Genomic DNA, 21,319 nt, shown 5'->3' on the forward strand with positions numbered 1-21,319 from the left:
AGCCCTCATCTCTCACCTGGAGTACAACTTCCTAACTGGTCTCCTTCCAGCCAGCCTTTAATTCATCCTCCACACAACTTACAAATTACAACAGAATTGTCACATTACTCAATATTACTGTCTCTAAGACAAAATACAAAATAAGTTTAGCATTGAAAGCCCCTCACAATCTAACTCCAAGCTGCCTTTTCATCCTATGAAGTCCTGTTCTTCACACATTGTATTTCCATACCGTCTACTAGATGTTTCTTCCATAGCACATTCCACCATCTCTCACACTTAGCTTTTACCATGCCCACAATTTACTTGCTCTACTTATCACTTTCAAGCTTCAGCTCAAGTTTCACCCTTAAGACCTATCTTAACCCTTACCCCTAATAAAGAATTTACTTTCCTGTACTCATTTCCTCCAACAGAAGGAATGAACCATCTTAGAATTGTCATTTTCAGTTGTCTGACTATTCACAACCCCATTTGGAGTTTTCTTGGCAGACACTGGAATGACTTGCCATCTTTTTCCAGCTCATTTTGCAGATGAGGAAACTGAGACCAACAGGGTTGACTTGTTCAGGGTCACACAGCTAGCGTACTAGAGCCCAATTTGAACTCGGGAAGATGAGTCTTTCGGACTCCAGGCCCAGCACTCCATTCACTGCACCACCTAGCTGTCCATGTTGTAATTAAAACATTAAAGTGCCTACTATAAGTAAACCCTGTGCCAGACCCTGGGATTACAAAGACAGTCCCCAATCAAAACATTACATTCTAAGGGAAAAGGTGGAGATTCAACATATACAAAGACTAAGAACCACTAGCAGAAACCATTTTGGTTAGAAATAATTGAGCAGGCCAAGAAATAATTGGTTATTTTAATAGCCCAGTTAAAGCAGTTATTGGGAGAGAATAGCATTAAGACTTGGCAACTAGACTGAACATATGGAATGGGTGACAAAGTGAAAAAAGATAAGTCAAAGATGACTATAAGAATGGACCAAGTTTAGACAAGGGACAGGAAAATGAGCTCTTCGGTGCTTGAGAGCCATTGGGCAATCTAGCAGATAAAGTTCAAGAAATAAAGAGACACTAGCACAGAAACCTAGGTAACACTCATACTGCTAAGACCAAGTTAAAAACGAGCAGAGTGAAGAACCAGAATTAAAAGGACAATGTATTCAGGAAATGAGGGACTGGCAGGGCCCCAAAGTCTAAGACTAAGGACTAAGATTACTTGTAATCTTGATCTCAAGGTGGGGGATGGAAACCAAATGGGGACAGTGGAAAGGAGACAGTAAAGTAACAGGAGAGCATACTTCAAAGTTAACAAATTTTTTATTTATTTGCAAAATGTAAAACAAGACTATTTTATTCTAATAACAGCTGGAACAGCCAACTCAATGTTTCATATTCATAAGCAAAGGCTGTCTTCTTCATTTAAGGCCACACCTCAGATTTTTCAAGTCTCCAAATTTCACTTACTTCATTTCAATTGGTCATCCACCAATTTTAAATTCCTATGGGGAAAAAAAACACAGTAGCAATCCTTTGTTAAAGGTGCTTAATCATGCAAACACAATTTTATCTTTCTTTGGTTATTTGCTCACTTTTATTATGCTGTTTTATTAATGTAAAGCATTCAGCATGCTCTTGTATTATGGCAATCAATTCCTCACACTTTACACATGAAACATATTGGGGGGGGCTCAATAGTGATTAGCTAGCCAGAATCCATACAACCAACTCCAGGATCTGATGGAAATCAGACAAGTTTTGGCTTAAATGTTCCTGATCAACACTGTCGATCAGTTGGGGAAAAAAGTTTTAGTCATCATGTACCACAGACCTGGAGATTTTTCTTCTAAACAAGGAATTTTGAAATGTGAAAACATAGTCATACCTTAGCCTACAAGTTTAGCTCTTAAACACTACACTACCCTTTATATGTTCCAAACAACAAAAAGTGTCACCTGTAGCAACAACATGAGTTTCAGGAAATTCACCTACCTTTAAGGAATGCTGAGTACTTTGAATACCATTCTAGTCTGTATGGTATTAGACAGTCATCACTGGCACCCTAACACCTTCGGCTCATTTTGAGAGCTAGCCTATAAAATATATGTCCCAAAGAAAGAGTGAGAATGCTATTCAACAAACTAAATGATAAAAACTATGTTGAAGCTGGTGTGTCAGAAAAAACTGGCAAAGAACAGTTAGGATCAACATGGTCGATCTGATGGGGAAAAAAGTTTAATCATCATACACACCAGTCTTAAAACCTTTAGCATATAGCAAATACTTATTACATGCTTGGTGACTGATATATTGGGAAAAATCTTAGCAGGGTGATTTTTAAGTCACTTATACCTTTGGCACACTTCCTGACAACCCAATGAATATGAAGTAGCATCAATATACAACTATTATAGATAAGTAGATGTAACTTACCTATCTATCCTTCCAGGGACTATTAGGTAAATCCAATAATCTGATCCAAATCAAATCACCGGAATGGGTATCAAGTCTGAGAAATCACAAATCCAGGTACAAAAGTTAGTCCAATATTGGACATTCAACTGACATGGAACAATTTTTTTTTTTGCTGGTATATCAGAAAAAACTGGCAAAGAATAGTAGAATCAACAGAGTCGATCTGATGGGGAAAAAAGTTTAGTCATCATATATACCAGCAGCAGGACCTACAGCTCTAGAAAGTGATCATCCACCAGCCTCTAAAACTACCTGCAGACATTTAGGGAGTGTTGCTACTAGGGAAATCTGGTATGCAGTTATTAGGTGAATGTGTAGTTCTAGGTAAATCTCTTAAGCTTTATGATAAAGCACCTAGGAACTCCTAATTAAACCAAACTTTAAAAAAGCAAACAATTTCCCAAACATTCACATGGATTCAAGACAGTTAGCATAGCTCTCAAGGTCCTTTTTTCCTGACTAGGAAATACAGGTGACTACTATGTTTTGATAACCTGTGATGACCATGTTTAGAAAAGGCTTTTCATTCATTTTATCCCCATTCTCTCATTCCTCATCTCTACCAAGCTTCCCTGGCTTCAAGTTCCAGGTAAAATCCCACTTTCTACTAATTAGCCTTTCCCAACAACTCTTAATTCTAGAGCCTGCCTTCTGTTGATTATTTCCTATATAGCTCCCTTGAATGTGTTGTCTTCCCTGTTAGACTGAGCTCCTCAGGCCCAAAGGCTACCTTTACTTTTCTTTGTATTCCTAGTAAAGGTGAGGATGGGAGAAAGAATAGCATTTATAAGGGTGCTTCCTCTGTACCAGGAACTGTGCTAAGTGCTTTACAACTGTCTCATTTGATCCCAACAACCCTATTATACTCATTTTACAGGTGAGGAAAATGAGGAAAACAGAAGTTATGTGACTTGCCCAGGGTTACAAAACAAAAATGTCTGAAGCTGGATTTAAACTCAGGTTTTCCTGACTCCAGACCCAGCAGCTACCTCTAGCAGTGTCAGGCACAAAGTAAGCCTTTAAGTGTTTATTGACTGACAACTTACTTTTTATCTTGTGCAGTTTTTATTTATGATTTTAAACATAGCTCTGAAAAAACAGGCTTTAAAAAACTCACTGTGTTTCAATTGCAGCTACTTGACTAAACCTTTAAACCCAAATCACTCTAGCCAGGAATAGCCCCCAGCCCAAGATTATGCTTCCAGGGCACAGAATGAGTGTAAATATCAATTATTTTCTGTTCTTGTCAGAAACTTTGAGGGTCTTCCCCTCCCAGAGTGACATTTTTGCAATGGTGAATTAGGCCATCTTTTTTCTCAACTCCTACCTAGCCCTTGATCTTTAAATGGGTGTTTCTTCAGACAAACGGAGAGGGAAAAACCTTAATTTAGAAAGGCCAAGGTCACCCATGGCAAGCCAAGACACACGTCTATCATTTGTACTCAGGAACAACAAACCTTACACTTAAAGAGTAACACTGGCTTTAATTCAAAACAGTTACATCTACAGATTTATAACAGCTGACTCTTAGTTACCTTTAACCCAAATTCTTGCTTACCTGATGAAATCAGAAGAGAAGCCAGCATGGGGTCATGGTACCTAAACACCCAGGTCTCCAAAATCCCCATAATATGCCTCCCTCCTCCTTCCAGAAGTAGTTCTGTGAAACAAAAACAAAAAAAGGTCACAACTCTGCGAAGGCTGGGTCAGTTATGGCCTGACTTTCCTGGGCTGGTGCATCAGAACTAAACTGGCAAAAATTCAAAGACATCAGCACGGTCGATCTGATGGGGAAAAAAGTCTTGGGTCATCATTTACACCAGCCTGTACTTTAAACTACAATTCACCCTCTGGGCCTCAAATCAAGAAAAATGCCAATGCTCGCAGCCCTTTTCTGATGCTTCAGGCTAGCGTGGGACATCCTGTTTAACAGTGAATAGGAAGGATATTGAGAAAGTGACCCAAAAGGTCTGAAAAGCTTTGGACAGGAATACAACCCCTTCAATCTTCAGGAAAGGAAAACTCAACTCAGGGTGACAAAATGTGCCCAGATGTCGGGCATCCTAAGTCTTCGCTCTTTACGCCCCACCACCAGAAGCCCGTGGCCTCACCCCCGCCTTTCTTTGAGCCCCAATGGAGAACTTAACCCTGTACTTATGCCGCCCTGTGGGTTGCAAGCACGAGGCGGCGAGGCCCAGGTCTGCCTGAGCACGCTTGGGGAGCCAAGCGCGTTAAAGTGCAGGCTGTGCCAAAGGTACTTGGGAGGCGAGCCCATGGAGCGCCTGAGACCTGTGTAGAACCCTGGAGGAGACATGAACGGAGAAGATCGAACTCACCACCAAGAGGCATTCCAAGACCACGATGGCTCCGGATGAAGAACGACACAAAGCAAACACTAAAGAAGCGGAGATCAGAAAGAGGAAGACAAACCGCGCACCTCCCTTATATAAACAGAAAAATGTCCCGGCGCCTGCGCGTTACGCACATCCTGGCCCCGCATGGCTCTCTGGGAAATGTAGTCTCCGGGCTTAAAGAAGCTACAGGGTGGTATAAAAGGTCGGGCAGCGGTTGCTAAGGGTTGATGTCGGTTGCTAAGGCCTGATCCCGCCCCGGCCTGACCCTCTCCCAAGCCCGGGCCGGAGTGGAGTCTCCGCCATGTTGCTCTTGCCTTTCGTTTTCAAACCCCGAAGCGACCAGGGGCCTGGGCCCGTGGGTGTTCCCTCCCTCCTTCCCGCCTTCCCCCACCTGGGGCTGCACTCTCCCGGGCTGGGTCAAACACTGCCTTCGGAGCCAGGGGGATATTGCCCGGGCCGCCCATCGCTTAGCCCCCAGGGCCAGAGCCCGGCCCCAAGAGCTTCCTCCGCCTCGGGGGGAGGGAGGCGGGCCCAGGCCGTGGGCCCCGGATCCTCGCCCGGCTCCAGCTCCTCCCTCCGGCCCTCCCTCGCTCCGCCCGCCTTGCCCCGGCTGTTGGGGAAAGGAAACTGAAAGTAGAGCCGGGGCCGGGCGGGGCCGGACCGACCTGGGCCCGATCGCGAGCCGGAGTCAGACCCGGAGCAGGCGGCGGTGGCCAAGGCAGCTCCTGGAGCCCCGGTGAGTGTCAGCCGTTCTCCCCGTCCCCGCACTGCTCCCCAGCATCCCTCCCGGGGCCCCCAGCATCCCTGCCCTCGGCCGATCGCTACCGTCCCGCTTTCCCCCATCTTCCCCAATCCCCCCCCTCCCCAGCCCCCTGCCTCGCTCGGCTCCCCATTTCAGCTCTAGCCCCCCCACAGCGCTGCTCCCCGGAGCTGACATCCCCCTCCCTAGCCACATTCAAACTACGTTTCCGCCACCCGGTCCCCAGGACCCCGCGATTAGTACCGCCCCTCCCCCAATTCTCGCCTCCAACACCTCATCTTCCCACCTACCTGTCTTTCTTCCAGAACTCTGCCGCTTGTCACCTTGTCCATCGGCGGATTAGTGTAAATCCTCATTCTTCCTCCAGCTTGTCTTTCCTCCCCCCCTTACATCTAAACCTTTAAACCCACCCCCACCCCCTTCCCTCAGCATCACCTTTTTTTGTTGTATTCTTCTTCCCTGTTTCCCCGTCCTCTTCCCCCATGTCATAGTCCAGGCTTGGTTTCCCTCAACCATCCGGGTAGAATGTGTTTCTGTGTTATTATTTTTAAACATCACGAAGGAAGAATTTTACTCTCAAAAAAAAAAAAAAAAAAAGCTGAGGCTATAAGCCTGCATTATGAGGCCCGGTGCGATGATGAGCAGAAGAGATCTGGGCTGGGAAGGAGTCACCAAACGTTATTCCCAGGCTAGTGGACTTCTTTGTGATGAGTGCCCCTCCTCCATATCACTAAATTCAAACTAAAATAGCCAGTTTTCAACCATGAAAATTTAAAACTACATATCAGGGAAAGGCATAGATTCAGGAAGCTGTTTTCCTGTGTGAGTCACACCCCCACCACTACCGTTATGAACTGGTTTCTTATTAAGCTCTCACTTTCTGCTGCCTGGACCCTGCTAGGCTCTGGGGATTCGAAGCTCCTCTAGGAGCTTACATTTTTATGGAAATGTAAAGAGGTTATCTATAGTGAAAATGGGAGATAATTCCTGTGGGCGGGTCCTCGCTATGAAAGGATAAAACCTCTTGCAGCTGAGATTTGAACTGAGGAGCTGGAGGGGCAGAGGTTGCCATCCAATTCTAGGGAAGAGCCAATGAAAAACCAGTGGAGGCTAGTACTATCTCCAGTTGGTAAAGTAAGTGGAAGACGGGGTAAAGTATAAAAAGAATGGAAACGTAGGAATGGGCCACATTATGAAGGATTTCAAAAGCCAAACAGGATTTTATAGTTGGTCCTAGAGGTAAACAGGAAATCACTGCTTTATTGAGTAAGGAGATGTAAAATGGTCAGATCTGCTTTAGAATCAGGCTCTGTTAGACCTAGACCTACGGCAAGAGAGCTTCCTCTTCCAAAATTGGCTGTCATGAAAGATGCGGCAAATTCTAACTCAAGAAAAAAAACTGTACCTTGTTGGAGATCTCAGGACTAAGAGCTGAGTACTTTTGATTTCTGAAATACTAATTTGCTATATAACATTGTCGTTTAATTGATTTCAGTCATGTCCAACTCGTCATGACCCCATTTAGGGTTTTCTTGGCAAAGATACTGGAGTGTTTGCCATTTCCTTCTCCACCTCATTGTACAGATGAGGAAACTGAGGTGAACCAGGTTAAGGGACTTGCCCGGGGTCATACGGCTAGCAAGTGTATGCGGCTGGATTCGAACTCAGGTTTTCCTAACTCCAGGTCCTGCATTCCATCCATTGAGCCACCATCTGCCCCATATTATATTTACAAGGCATTTTTCCTTTGAGAAAAATTTGTTTACTGCATATGGCACTTTAACATATGAAGAATGTGAATGTAAAGTGGTGTGATGAATCCATGGTGTAAAATGGTGTGATGAATCCATGGTGCCAGATAAAGGAATATATAACTCTTCTCTGCAAGCAACAACATTCCTTTATAGGTGAAGAGAAAGAATAAAACATGATAACTTGGTGTTAAGGTTATATGTGTAGCAAAAATTTTAGATGAGAATTTAAGAGAATCTTTGCAGCTAACAGTGAAAGAGTAAAGGAAATTCGATCTGCTCAAACAATTTATCACTTATTTATATAGCACTTAAACGTTTACAAAGCACTTTACTGATCATATCCCCATGAGGTGAGAAGTACAAAGCATCACCTCCATTTAAGATTAAGAAATAGAGATTAAGTGCCTTGCCCATTGTCACACAGCTAATAAGTATTAGAGTCATCTCCTGACTCCAAGTCCAGTAGTAGTCTTTTCCAATCTACCAGTTTGTCTTTAGATTAGAAATCAAATACTGTTTTAGTTACCTAGCATTTGATGTGCACACATAACTCCCCATAATTACAACTGAGTTTCTTTTGGATTTATTCTTATAAAATAAATTGAAGCCCAGGATTGGACTAGTTGAGTCAAGACTTTGCTGGTTGGTGCTTAAGCAATACTGAGAGCTAACCTGAACGGATGTCTTTGTAGCAAAAAGGCTGCTGAACATCAGGTAACTGAAGACAGTTTCTGAAATGGATGGCAGACACAGCCCAGACCCCCCACCAAGGCATTCTGATGTCAACGATAGAGGTAAGCAAGCTCTTCCACTTTTAATGAGAAAACTATGGTTAAGAGATTGAAAACCTGTGCCAAGACCAGGTCAAAGCAGAACTATACATAATTCCCTTTCAGTGAAGAGTACTTTGTTCTACAAGAACAGCACAAATGACCCTGAAAATTGACAACCCTTCTCCCCTTCCCAAAGAGAGTTAAAGCATGCTACATTTCATTCAAACAGAAACTCTAAGGGAGGAATCAAGAGCTGAAGTAATTGTATTGTATTGTCCTGTTCACATACACAAAGAATTATTCCCAGATAAATCTGTTGCTTTATTATGAGAAGTACAGTGACCCTTTTTACTTCCTTATTATTTCCTAAAAATAAACTTCTGCTTTACCCAAGTATGTTGTATGCCACAGAAGTTTCATGTGTGGTATAAATGAAGAACAGTGGATGGAGGGGGGGTGGCCAGCAAGAGGCAGAAACTGTGAATATTGTGGCAATAAGGAAAAAATAAAACTTTTCCACATTGCCACAAAGAAATTTTGGGCTACTATAAATCATTTCAAAATGTTATACCATTAGTTTTCTTGGTGAATGGTTTCTGCTGATACAAGTTTGAAAAGAAATGTGAAAGTAAAAATAGTAAAAGCTTCAAAGTTTGGTTGTATGTCTTTGCCTGTTGATACTATGTGTTCTTTTAAGGCTACTCCAATTTCCCTCATCCATCAAGCTTTCCCTGATCCCCCAATTGGAAGCATTCTTACCTGATACCAGCACTTCTTATTTTTTAGGCACTTACCACTTTCGAGTGTGTATTAATCTGTTACATATCTTTTCATAATCTTCAGAAACTTTCTTCAATAAACGTTTGTACATTTTTATGACATATAATTCAGCATTGTAAAGTTGTTAGGGTTAATTGTCACATTTTATGCTTTTAGAAATTTTGTACCTTTAATTGCAAAATTTATTTGTACTTTGCACAATCATTTATTTCTCACTAAATCCTCAAGTTACTCTTAAATTAGATTGATGCTTTCATCTCTGTTTCATAGAAGATGAAACAGAACAGAGGATTAGGTGTCAAAGTCAATTTCAGGAATGTCAACTCTAGTTTCAGTCCATTAGGCCAAAATTGCCTTTCACATGTGCTTGTTTATTGTCCTGTATTGCAGCATTAGTATTTTTAGACCTATACTATATGAGTAAACTGTTTTCATGAGCTCAACTCCTGGAGTTTCCTGATTTCTTTTAACTTTGCAAACCAGCATTCCACTAACTCAAACATGTAAGCTTATTAAACCTTGCCTTTTAAAGTTCTCTCATTGATTCTGGGCTAAATTCAAGAAATTTCTCTCTTCAGTTTATTGCATTTGATATCATTATAGCCCATAAAATAGCTAAAGAATTTTAGGATGCTGGCAGGACTTAAATCTTAGAAATAGACTTTGGAGTGACCTCTGTGTCTTTTAGTCTAAACTGTAACTAAATAGGAATTCCCTCTAATATTCCCAACAAGTGGTCATCAGTCTCTGCTTGAAATCAATAGGGAACATCCAATAGAAAACTTTTAGCATCATAGTGCCAGAACAAATGATATTAACTGGGCTTCTGTATTTTGTTAGTTTCTCTCACCATAAGAAAACTACCATTTATTCCATTGGAATAAAACAAATTGAATAAATTGCTATAAAAAATAACTTGTTCTTTATAGTTGTGTTGGGTGCCTTGCTCCTTGCTTTCTGTTCCAGGGCCTTTTGCTTACTGAATATTTCCCTTTGTGTTTAGGCCACATAGATGAAGAACTACCACAAAGAACCAGAAATTGGGCAAATAACCCACCAGTTAATGTTCTAAGAGGAAGAACAGACCTACCCAGAAGAGATGCTAGAGCTAACAACAACACTGTTCCTCGATGGCAAAGGGAAGAAAGGTTCAGTGGCATGGGGAGGAATCCCCATCAGGGAAGGAGATATCAGGGTGGACAGGCTGATGATGAAGCTCGAGGGCAAAGAAATGGTCAAGAAAATGAAGCCAGGAGAAGAAATAGGAACCAGGATGGGAGAGACCGAAGGCACCAACCTGCTGAAAATGTCCATTTTCGAAAAGATCCCATGAAGTGGAGGAGTCCACATCAGAAAGCTGGGGAACAGTCTCAACAAGTTAAGAGGATTGGCTTTGTATTCCTAGAAAGTCTCCTTCAGAAAGATCCTTCAGAGGTGGTCATCACACTTGCTGCTAACTCTGGATTTAAGGATCTTCTAGATCATACATTCATGAAACCTGGCTTACTTCAGCTCATCTGCCAAGTACTTAGGAAGGCATGCAGCTCTAGAATGGATCGACAGAGTGTTCTGCACCTCTTGGGCATTTTGAAGAACTCCAGTTTCCTCAAAGTGTGTCTACCCAGTTATGTGGCAGGAATGATAACTGAGTCTGTCCCTGCTGTTCGACACCAGTACCCAGAGCATATTAATAACATCGTCTCACTTCTCCAAGACTTGGTAAGTGTGTTCCCAGCCAGCTCTGTGCAAGAAACCTCCATGTTGATGTCCATTTTGCCAGCTTCTCTCAATGCTTTGAGAGCTTCTGGCATTGATATTGGAGAAGAGACAGAAAAAAACCTGGAAAAGGTTCAGACCATCATTGAACACTTGCAGGAGAAGAGACGTGAGGGCACCCTAAAGGTTGACACCTATACTTTGGTGAAACCTCAAACTGCAGAGCATGAGGATAACTATAGAACAATGACTATTTACCCTACATACAATGAGGTACATCTGGATGAAAAGCCCTTTCTTCGCCCAAACATTATCTCAGGTAGATATGAGAGCACTAGCATCTATTTGGACACTCACTTCCGACTCCTACGAGAAGATTTTGTTAGACCCCTAAGAGAAGGGATTTTGGAACTGCTTCAGAGCTTTGAAGACCAAGGTTTGAGGAAGAAGAAATTCAACGACATTCGAATCTACTTTGACACAAGGATCATCACACCTCTTTGTGCATCATCTGGTATTGTATACAAGGTACAGTTTGATACAAAACCACTCAAGTTTGTGCGTTGGCAGAATTCCAAACGTCTGCTCTATGGTTCCTTGGTCTGCATGTCCAAGGATAATTTTGAGACATTTCTTTTTGCAACTGTATCTAACCGGGACCACGAAGACCTTTACCATGGAATTGTACAGCTTTGCTTTAATGAACAGAGTCAGCAGCTATTAGAGGTTCAGCCCTCAGACTCCTTCCTCATGGTGGAAACAACTGCATACTTTGAAGCTTACAGACATGTGCTAGAAGGGCTACAGGAAATTCAGGAGGAAGATGTCCCCTTTCAGAAGAACATTGTTGAATGTGAATCATACGTGCGAGAGCCTAGTTACTTGTTAATGGGTGGCAGATACGATTTCACAGCCCTAATAGATAATTGCTTAGCCAGTGAAATTGGGAAACCGTCTCTAAGGAACATTCCAGACTACAGAAGACCAAGAGTTAATGTTTTAGACCTTAGCCAGTGGCCCTCAAAGGAAGCCCTGAAGCTAGATGAATCACAAATGGCAGCCTTGCAGTTTGCTCTTACTAAGGAATTGGCTATTATTCAGGGACCTCCAGGGACAGGTGAAGTTCTGATTTTTTTTTCTTCAAGCTTTATCATATTGGGATGGGCAGGAGTGGTAATCAGGTTCCCAACATATGCACCAACCATAAATGATCACCCAGAATTGTTTCCCAAGAACCGGTAGAATAAAAATGTAAGGATGGAAAGGACTGCTAGAGATGAAGAGATAATGTTATAAATCAAATACTAAATCGTTAACATTCACCATCTTTTACCAAGGGACACTAAATTATAAATTGAGCTTTGTCAATTTTTACGTAAGGAAGGATGCCCATAGTAATTGTTCACTATCACATTAGTAAAAATAACATGCTTTGTAAGAATTTCAAAAGGATTTTTTATAGGCAACTTAACTGATATCCTCTTTGGTTGTACTCTTGTTCCTTGGCCCCACCCACCACATTAGGAATAAGGGCCCTAAGCATACTAGAAATAATTTTCTTAAATGTTGACTTCTGTATTTTTGCTTATCTTATAGGGAAAACCTATGTAGGTCTGAAAATTGTCCAAGCCCTTCTGACTAATGAGCAGGTATGGCAGATTAACACACGGAAGTTCCCCATCCTTGTTGTCTGCTATACCAATCATGCCTTGGACCAATTTCTGGAAGGTAAGTTTTGCAAGATAACTTGTTCTCTACTAGAAAGTCAGTAATGACGTTAGCATTTACATGTCCCATGTAGTATCTCATTCATTAACACCTATAAGTACCAGTCTTTCCCTTAAAGACAATGTAGAAGATGCCAGGATCTTAATCGAGCCAAAGCTACCCAATGTACTACTCATCCAAGAGGAATTTTTTTGTGGCTCCTCTCACTTTCCATTATTTTCACTTTTTCCCTCAGGAATATATAAATGTCATAAGACCAGCATTGTTCGAGTAGGTGGAAGGAGCAACAGTGAAGTCTTGAAGCAGTTCACACTAAGAGAACTTCGAAACAAACGAGAATTCCGACGGAATCTCCCTGTACATCTCCGGAGGGCCTACATGAGTGTATGTTCCAAATTAAGACCACCTAGGGAGTAAAAGCCCCAAGAGGTTGAAGGAAAACCATAAAATAAGACAGCCAATATGAAAGCACTTTGGAAGAATTAAGTGCTGAAAGTAACTTGTGATTTGTGTATCTCTTAACTATCTGTCGAAAGTGTGTTACATCAGAATTTGGTTTTGAGCAAGCCTAGCTTCTGAACTTGGGCAAGGTAGGGAGTAGGAAAAAGTGGGGTGGCCAGCCTGTAGGTTTTAAGTGCATGCATTTCTTCCCATTGCTGTTTTCTATGGGCCCAACTGCTTACTTGGAATACTTCCACACTGAAGTTCAAAAACCTGCTGATGTGTCCCCGTAGTTTCCTTGCTATAAGGAAATCTCAATGAAGAAACTCCCTCTACCAGTGCAGATCTGGCAGGTGTTCTAGAATACATAGAATTAGAGTTGCCTTTGGTGCTCAAGTGTTCATTGGCTTACTCAAGAGCTTATAGCCATAAGTGTCAGAAACAAGACTTAAGCCAAGTTCTTGCCAACTCTATCCCCTATGCCTTGCTATCTATCTTCCCCTGATTTTCTCACTGAATTCAGTTTCCTTATTTTCAAATAGTTGTTTTGGGGAGCTGTGGTATTTTTTTATTTTCACAACATATCTCCTTATTTGAGCAGATCATGACAGAAATGAAGCAGTCAGAACAGGAAATCCATAAAGGAGCTCATCATTTGGAGTGTACCACCAATGGAGTTGTACATGAACGACACCTACAGAAATACATTGCCCCCCAACACTGGAACAGCCTGACAAATGGGCCGGTAAGCTGCCAAAGTAATCCCAAATTGATATAAACATCTGGCTTGCCTCCTTCCTCCATAACTCTAGAATATGGGTGCCAAGCCAGAAAGGTAAGCTTTTGTTAATGGTAATTTAAGGACAGAGAGAAGGCACTATTTGAAATCATCAAATGGAGACCACAACTCATTTTCTCCCTGCAGGTCAACAGGCTCATTACTGCTCATTACTATTCATTACTGCTGTCTCCCTTTATCAGGACGTTGAATGGCTTTACTCAAGGAAAGGCTGGAAGCAATCAATGATCCTGGAGTGGCTGGGCCTGGGTTTTACTGCCTTCACTCAAAATGTGTCTTCACCCCCCATTGAAGAGCCTGAGAATGCAGGTGAGATGCTAATACTAACATGATTCCCAAAGCCTGGTAATGAAATGGGAGGAGTAGAGAATTAGCACTTGATGAATGTACAGTCAAGTCTTTCAAGGCTTTATATCAACACCTACCCACATTTCATAATTTGAAAACTTCCTTTTTTTCATCATTCTCTAGTCTGTTGTCTTTATCAGAAATGTTTCTCTCACTTCCCCACCACCACTTCATGATTTCTTCTTTAGCTCGGCAGGAAGGGGCCGAAGAGGAAGAAGGTGAGGAGGAGGAGGCACTAATTGAGATTTCAGAAGAGGCTGACCTGATCCAAGCAGACCGTGTGATTGAGGAAGAAGAGGTTGTTAGGCCTCGACAGAGGAAAAAAGTAGATAATGGAGCTGTACAAGAACTGGCTAAAATGCTACTGGCCATGAGACTGGACAACTACGGCCAGGTAGTACCTGAGCAGGAACAAGCAACTGGAGAATGGGAGGTAAATTTCTTTTTAGTAGCATCTAGATTTTCCTGAAAGTGTAAAAAGGATTCATAATTGCAGAAATATACTTGCCATGAAGAAAATCCAAGGCTAGAAGACAGTACTACTGGTGGCTTTATTCCTAGTATGATCCCTAGCAGCACTTTCTTTCATTTCTTTAATTTCTTTTTGTTTTGTTTTAGTTTGGTTTTGGGGGGGCAATTTTAACAATCACCTGTATTTTTTAAATAATGTGCAGGGAAAACAAGATAGTGTATAGTTATTGAAAAATATTGGGGGGGCAGCTAGGTGGCACAGTGGATAGAGCACCAGCCCTGGAGTCAGGAGGACCTGAGTTCAAATCCAGCCTCAGACACATAACACTTACTAGCTGTGTGACTCTGGGCAAGTCACTTAACCCCAATTGCCTCGCCAAAACAAAAGAAAAAAGAAAAATATTGAGGACTCTGATTCTGAAAGACCATGAATTCAGTGGTCCTTGTTTCTTGCGTTTGCTTGTAGACTCAACGCAGTCAGAAGAAGAAGATGAAGAAGAAAGTGAAGGTAGAGCTCCGAAAGTTGAATGCAATGACTGAAGCAGAAGCTAAGGAAATAGAGGATGTGTGGCAACTGGACCTGAATACACGATGGCAGCTCTATAGGTATCCTCTTCAGTCTGTCCCACTTGGCAATGCCAGGTGTTTTTTCCCCAGTCTTCATATGGAATATTTTTCCAGTGTATTTTCACTTGCCCCTCCTTACTCCAATCTGTTCTACTTCCAGCAGCAAGAAGCATTTCCTCAATTGTAATTGTGATCCTTTTATTATCTTAGAATCTTATGGTAGCTCCCAGATGCCTCTTGCATTAAATTAAGATCCTCGATTTTGGGCTTTAAAACTATCCACACTTAACTTCTTTGACACTCTGTTACTCTATTACCCAACAATATAATTTTGTCATCTTAAGTTCTGGCCATTAAGCAGATCTACTTACCTTACATAGCCTGTTCTTTGACCTTTCCGTCTCATCACATGTATATGTTTGTTACTTGTTTATCATGGGTTTTGTTCAACCCTTCTTTCCATTAAATTAAGCTTCTTCCAGTCAGGAATTTCCTAGTGTCATAACAATATATAGCCAAGGAGACACTAAACAAATGTGTCGACAAGCGGGGATACACCTGACCATTCTACCAGCAGACTGCTTACTCTCATCTACTTTCCCTAGGATGTGGCTGCAGATGTACCAGGCAGATATTCGAAGAAGGATCCTGAACCATGAACGATTGTACCAGGCCTCAGCAGAAAGGATGGTAGAGCTGAAGCTACAAGAGGATCTCTGTATCCTCAAAGATGCCCAAATTGTAGGCATGACAACTACAGGTAAGGAGATATGGGGAAAACCAGAAGCTTAATTCCGTAACTATTTCTACAGCACAGCTGTTACCAAATCAGGACAGACACAAATTCATCTCCAAAATGCCTAGTGACAGAAAAAGGCTAGTGTATAGTAAACTGTCACTAGGCTGCATCTGAGTTTTACTTGTCTCAGTTCAAAGGTCTGATAGGTAAAAAGTCCATATACGGTGCCACTTTATAAATTAAGGGGCATGCTTAGTGTATTATTGTTCAGTTTTGTCTGACTTCATGACCCCACTTGGAGGTTTTTGACAAAGAGCGGTTTGCCATTTCCTTCTCCAGCTCCAGATGAAGAAACGGAGGCAAATAGGATTAAGTGACTTGCCCAGGGTTACCCAGCTAGTAAATGTCTAAGGTCAGATCTGAACTTGGGAAGATAAGTCTTCCTGACTCCAGACCTAGGACTCTATCCACTGCCCCACCTACCTTGGTGTATAGGTAGGCACAAAGGATAGTTCCCCTACTGTAGTAAGGGTCTTCATGTTGCACAAGTAGTTTCTTCTCTCTCCCCATACTTGAGGTGCTGCCAAGTACCGCCAGATCCTACAGAAGGTGGAGCCTCGAATTGTCATAGTCGAGGAAGCAGCAGAGGTGCTAGAGGCCCACACCATTGCCACACTGAGCAAAGCCTGCCAACATCTCATCCTCATTGGGGATCACCAGCAGGTAAATTCAGGCCTACTTTTACATAACCAACAAAAAGAACTTCAAAGAAGGAAGAATTTGCTGGCATACTCCCACAATCCATGCATAGTGATGTGCTTTACTTCCCTCTGTTGACCCCTATTATCCCTACCTTTTTTTATAATTCCCTTTTATTACCATTCTCTTGACAGTCTAATCTGAAAAGTACCGTTAGGGCACTTGATAATAATCCTAAATCAGATTTTGCCCTTTCCTTTTTATTTAACTCTACCAATTTATCTGAATTTTTTTTGTAGAGTATGTCAATTTGAATACACTTTGAACCAAATATTGACATGTATTATGTTTTTCTCCACTCCCCACAGCTGCGCCCCAGTGCCAATGTGTATGACCTGGCCAAGAACTTCAATCTAGAGGTCTCACTCTTTGAGCGGCTAGTAAATGTCAACCTTCCTTTTGTCCGTTTGAATTACCAGGTGAGAAACAATAAGCCTTGACTAAGGATTTGTAGATTTCTTTTTTATTCCTCATTTACTAAGTGAAAAGTGTTAAGATTTAGCCATTAACAAAACTGATTTCACATGAAGGTAAACTGAGCATACTCTTACTGATGTGACTCTCAGATTAGTTTTATTTCTTCTCTAAGGCCTGACGCAGGCATAGGTGATTTGGCCAGTTGGGAGTCAGACACTCTTATTATAGTATGCTTTCTCCCAAGTTTTTCCAGAAACAAAATTAGGATTGTGCATCCTAACCTTTAGAACATTTGCCCTCTTTTCAGGATTTAAGAGTGTCGTGTTTAAAATAAATTATATGTCTATTTCAGCATCGAATGCGCCCTGAAATTGCACGGCTACTAACACCCCACATTTACCAAGATCTGGAGAATCATCCTTCTGTTCTCAAATATGAAAAAATTAAGGTAAGTTTATTCAAATGGATATTTCTATGATTATTATTAACAATTTAGGGAATTGTATAAGGGAAGAGAACCAACTGTTGAGAGTGATACAGCTCCTTCCAGCTTAATTAGCAAGAAGTATTCAGGAGAAAGCATACCTAGCCCTTGGTAACCCAGCTGGTCTATGAGCTTAATTAGACATACTTACGAGAAATTCCCCATCAAAGCAAAGGGTAGAATAAAAGTGGAGTCAAAGAACTTTTATAGAGTCTTTTCCTAGAAACAAGTAGACAATTCATGTCAGAGTTAAGTCACATCACAAGTGACTACTAAACTATATAAGCTTTAGTGCTATGACTCTGAATTTTATTCACCTTTTCACAGTGCCCAGTAGTTGTATGCACTCAAAGAGGAATAAGATTTTGTACAACATGGCCTCAGTTCTATCTTTAACAAAGTTTTCTTTTTATTTTCACAGGGTGTTTCTTCCAACCTCTTTTTCGTAGAGCATGACTTCCCTGAACAAGAGATCCTAGAAGGGAAAAGTCACCAAAATCAGCATGAGGCTCGCTTTGTGGTAGAATTGTGCAAGTACTTCCTGTGTCAGGAGTATCTGCCATCCCAGATCACTATCCTTACAACCTATACTGGACAGCTTTTCTGCCTCCGCAAACTCATGCCAGCCAAGACATTTGCAGGTGTGAAAGTCCACGTTGTGGACAAATACCAAGGGGAAGAGAATGACATCATTTTGCTATCCCTTGTGCGGAGCAACAAAGAAGAGAAAGTTGGATTCCTCAAGATCAAAAACAGAATCTGCGTAGCTCTGTCCAGAGCCAAAAAAGGAATGTACTGCATTGGGAACATGGGGATGCTAGCCAAAGTTCCATTATGGAGCAAGATCCTTCACACTCTGCGAGAAAATGGTCAGATTGGCAGTGCGCTAATGTTATGCTGTCAGAACCACCCTGATACACACACACTGGTATCCAAAGCCACCGACTTTCACCAGGTGCCAGAAGGGGGTTGTAGTCTCCCCTGTGAATTTCGGCTGAGTTGTGGACATGTCTGTACTAGAGCCTGCCATCCCTATGATTCTAACCACAAAGAATTCCAGTGTATGAAGCCCTGTCAGAAGATACTCTGTGCTGATGGACATCGGTGTCCATCAGTTTGCTTCCAGCCCTGTGGCCCTTGCCAAGTAAAGGTCCCGAAAACAATTCTGCGTTGTGGACACCAACAAATGGTCCCATGTTCCATGCCAGAGTCAGATTTCTGCTGCCAAGAGCCTTGTCCCAAATTCCTGATATGTGGGCACAGATGCAGTCACTCCTGTGGAGAAGAATGTGTTCGTCTTTGTTCTGAGATGGTCACTGTCAATCTCAAGTGTGGACATAACCAGCAGGTGAAATGTGGCAATGTGGAAGATCTTCAATATGGCTTACCTGTCAAGTGTACCACCAAGTGTAGCACAATCTTAGACTGTGGGCACCCTTGCCCAGGCTCTTGCCATGACTGCTATGAAGGACGGTTTCATGAACGGTGCCAGCGTCCCTGCAAGCGCTTACTCATCTGCTCACATAAATGCCAAGAGCCTTGCATTGGTGAGTGTCCACCCTGTCAAAGGACCTGCCAGAATCGCTGTGTTCATAGCCAGTGTAAAAAGAAGTGTGGAGAGCTGTGCAGCCCATGTGTGGAACCTTGTACTTGGCACTGCCAGCACTACCAGTGCACCAAACTTTGCTACGAGCCATGTGATCGCCCCCCATGCTACGTGCCTTGTACCAAGTTGTTGGCTTGTAACCATCCTTGCATTGGCCTGTGTGGGGAACCATGCCCTAAGAAGTGTCGTGTGTGCCATCAAGATGAAGTTACCCAGATTTTCTTTGGCTTTGAGGATGAACCAGATGCCCGCTTTGTACAACTGGAGGATTGCAGCCACATCTTTGAGGTGCAGGCTCTTGACCGCTACATGAATGAACAGAAAGATGAAGAAGTTGCCATCAAGTTGAAAGTCTGTCCTATCTGTCAGGTTCCCATCCGCAAGAACCTTAGGTATGGTACTAGCATAAAAAAGCGTCTGGAAGAGATAGAGAGGATCAAGGAGAAAATACAAGGCTCAGCTGGGGAAATCACTGTCAGGCAGGAAGAGCTACAGGTCCTACTAGAAGGGAAGACTAATATCCAAAGGTTACTTCCTGAGGATTTTCTAATGCTAAAAGAAAAGCTCTCTCAGTGTGATCTGTCTGTGAAAGCCTTGGGTCTAGCTGAAAACCAAATCAGCTTCTATGAGCGTTTGGCCAGCATAAGGGAATCACTGAGCAAGATAGAAGTTAGTGAGAGGGCCGGGGTAAGGATTCGGCTGGAACAGGTCCATAAGTGGCTAGCAAAGGAGCGTCTGAGTTTTACCAGCCAGGAATTAGAAGACCTCCAAAGTGAAGTACAGAGGATAACATACTTGGTGAACCTCCTGATCCGTTGCAAGATGGCAGGGGGAAAGATGAGCAGTTCAGTAGTGGAAGAAGTGGCAACCCTTCGAGAGATCCTAGAGGGCACTTTTAAATTCAGTAAAAATGATGAGGAACTGGTGGTGAAGAAATTGAAAGCTCTGGATGCTGTCCTTCCTTGCTGTGGGTTGGGCATCTCAGAACAAGAACGGGTACAGATAGTAAATGCTCTGGGCTATCCCCGAGGTCACTGGTTCAAATGCCCCAATGGCCACATCTATGTGATTGGCGAATGTGGAGGAGCAATGCAGAGGGGTAAATGTCCCGATTGTGATGCAGTAATTGGTGGTGAAAACCACACTCTGGAAAGTAACAACCAACTGGCTTCAGAGATGGATGGTGCCCAATATGCAGCTTGGTCTGAAACAGCCAACCTGTTGAACTTTGAGGACATCCGCAGGTTGATCTAGGAAGATGATTTCCTATTACCTTTCCTTTCTTTCTCCCTCAGCCATAGCCAGGCTGGGCTTGGCTCCCTGAAGAAGGGACTGCTATTTCTGACTTCCCTGAAATCTTGGCACTCTACTGATCCATTTTAGGACTTTTCCAATGTTTGTTCCTAGAGTTAGTCCTGCGCTTAAGTGAGCACTTTACCTCTAATCGAGAATAAAATTAATAGACAAGATTTTCCCTTTTCTTTCTCTTATAAGGTCAACCTCCCTGGTGCATGTTTTGGGCTTAAGTTGCCTAGTGATAATCTCCTGGCCCTGTCTTCCTGCCTGTCTTAGCTAAATGCTCTTTGTACAGTGCTTATAATGGCACTAGGCACATGGTAGGAGCTTAACACTTAATGACTGCATCTCAGGCCCCAGCTATGCAACCAATTTTGTCCCAGAGGAGAGCTACATAGAAGACACTTGTCCTTGAAAAGAGCTCAACTGGAACATTCTTGCGTCCCTTTGGGGCCATCTTCAACTCCAAAAGACAATGAAGAAAATACAGAAAATTCAAAGTCTATGACAGGGTTTTAAACCTAACTTGGGCCTGGAACATGTCCGTGTTGACCAAGGAGTAACAATAGTAACACTTCCATTGGCTTGAATTACAAGAAGACAAGAAGCTTTTTTATCGCAGTTTAAACAGGTCTGGAAGTAAGGCTGCCTCCTGGGGCATGCCTCATTCATTCCCCAGAATGGAATAAAATTGACATTCAGTACCAGCAGCACCTACTTATTAAAGTGTAACCCTTTCATCTATCCTTCCTATATCATGGCTTTTGCCTGGGTGGAGCTTTTAGCATGCCTCCGATGTCTGCAGGCCCAGGCCATACTCAGGCCATCTGTCCTGCTTAGGTGTTGCCTCCATGGCATTTGTTCCATAAAAGACATAGATTTCTCAGGTCCTTTCTACTGTTTGCAAGCAAAATTTCCCTACCTTATGTATGCGTTCCCTTTTTGTCTTTACTATGCACTTTAGAATATGATGCCAATTAATAAAGCAATTATTGACAAAAATAAATGGTCCGTATTTCCTTCTCATAGCTGCTGCCAACTTA

The 21,319-nt window shown here is 42.4% G+C and overlaps 1 protein-coding gene, 1 long non-coding RNA gene and 4 other non-coding genes across 8 annotated transcripts; 1 reads left to right on the plus strand and 5 right to left on the minus strand.

Annotated features, from left to right (window-relative positions):
* Positions 1-1,310: 1,310 nt before the first annotated feature.
* LOC114033198 lies at positions 1,311-5,339 on the minus strand. 2 transcript variants are annotated; one of them, XR_003567932.1, is made up of 6 exons: positions 5,230-5,339; positions 4,821-5,021; positions 4,043-4,144; positions 2,443-2,518; positions 2,002-2,102; positions 1,311-1,511 (listed from the first exon to the last, which is right to left on the minus strand). It is a non-coding gene; the product is annotated as an uncharacterized LOC114033198 (long non-coding RNA). The 2 variants fall into 2 exon arrangements; XR_003567931.1 differs by lacking the exon at positions 5,230-5,339 and having other exon boundaries at positions 4,821-5,182.
* On the minus strand, positions 1,746-1,839 carry LOC114036787. Its single transcript, XR_003568373.1, has one exon. It is a non-coding gene; the product is annotated as a small nucleolar SNORD12/SNORD106 (small nucleolar RNA).
* On the minus strand, positions 2,175-2,265 carry LOC114036780. Its single transcript, XR_003568371.1, has one exon. It is a non-coding gene; the product is annotated as a small nucleolar SNORD12/SNORD106 (small nucleolar RNA).
* On the minus strand, positions 2,596-2,685 carry LOC114036776. The gene has a single exon (XR_003568370.1). It is a non-coding gene; the product is annotated as a small nucleolar SNORD12/SNORD106 (small nucleolar RNA).
* On the minus strand, positions 4,215-4,308 carry LOC114036784. Its single transcript, XR_003568372.1, has one exon. It is a non-coding gene; the product is annotated as a small nucleolar SNORD12/SNORD106 (small nucleolar RNA).
* A 145-nt stretch (positions 5,340-5,484) lies between the features above and the next one.
* ZNFX1 (zinc finger NFX1-type containing 1) lies at positions 5,485-21,282 on the plus strand. Of its 2 annotated transcripts, XM_027851263.1 has the most exons (14): positions 5,485-5,574; positions 8,045-8,146; positions 9,909-11,738; positions 12,218-12,349; positions 12,585-12,733; positions 13,392-13,535; positions 13,772-13,898; positions 14,126-14,370; positions 14,875-15,014; positions 15,581-15,735; positions 16,292-16,437; positions 16,782-16,892; positions 17,243-17,338; positions 17,796-21,282. In XM_027851263.1, exons 2-14 carry the CDS (start codon positions 8,089-8,091, stop codon positions 20,232-20,234), a joined length of 5,772 nt encoding a protein of 1,923 aa, XP_027707064.1. In that variant the 5' UTR covers positions 5,485-5,574; positions 8,045-8,088; the 3' UTR covers positions 20,235-21,282. The 2 variants fall into 2 exon arrangements, with proteins under 2 accessions (XP_027707064.1, XP_027707073.1); XM_027851272.1 differs by lacking the exons at positions 8,045-8,146; positions 9,909-11,738 and having other exon boundaries at positions 5,495-5,574.
* Positions 21,283-21,319: the final 37 nt, after the last annotated feature.

The sequence above is a fragment of the Vombatus ursinus genome, unplaced genomic scaffold (genome assembly GCF_900497805.2).
Source record: "Vombatus ursinus unplaced genomic scaffold, bare-nosed wombat genome assembly UNPS02000580.1, whole genome shotgun sequence".
Lineage (NCBI taxonomy): Eukaryota > Metazoa > Chordata > Mammalia > Diprotodontia > Vombatidae > Vombatus > Vombatus ursinus.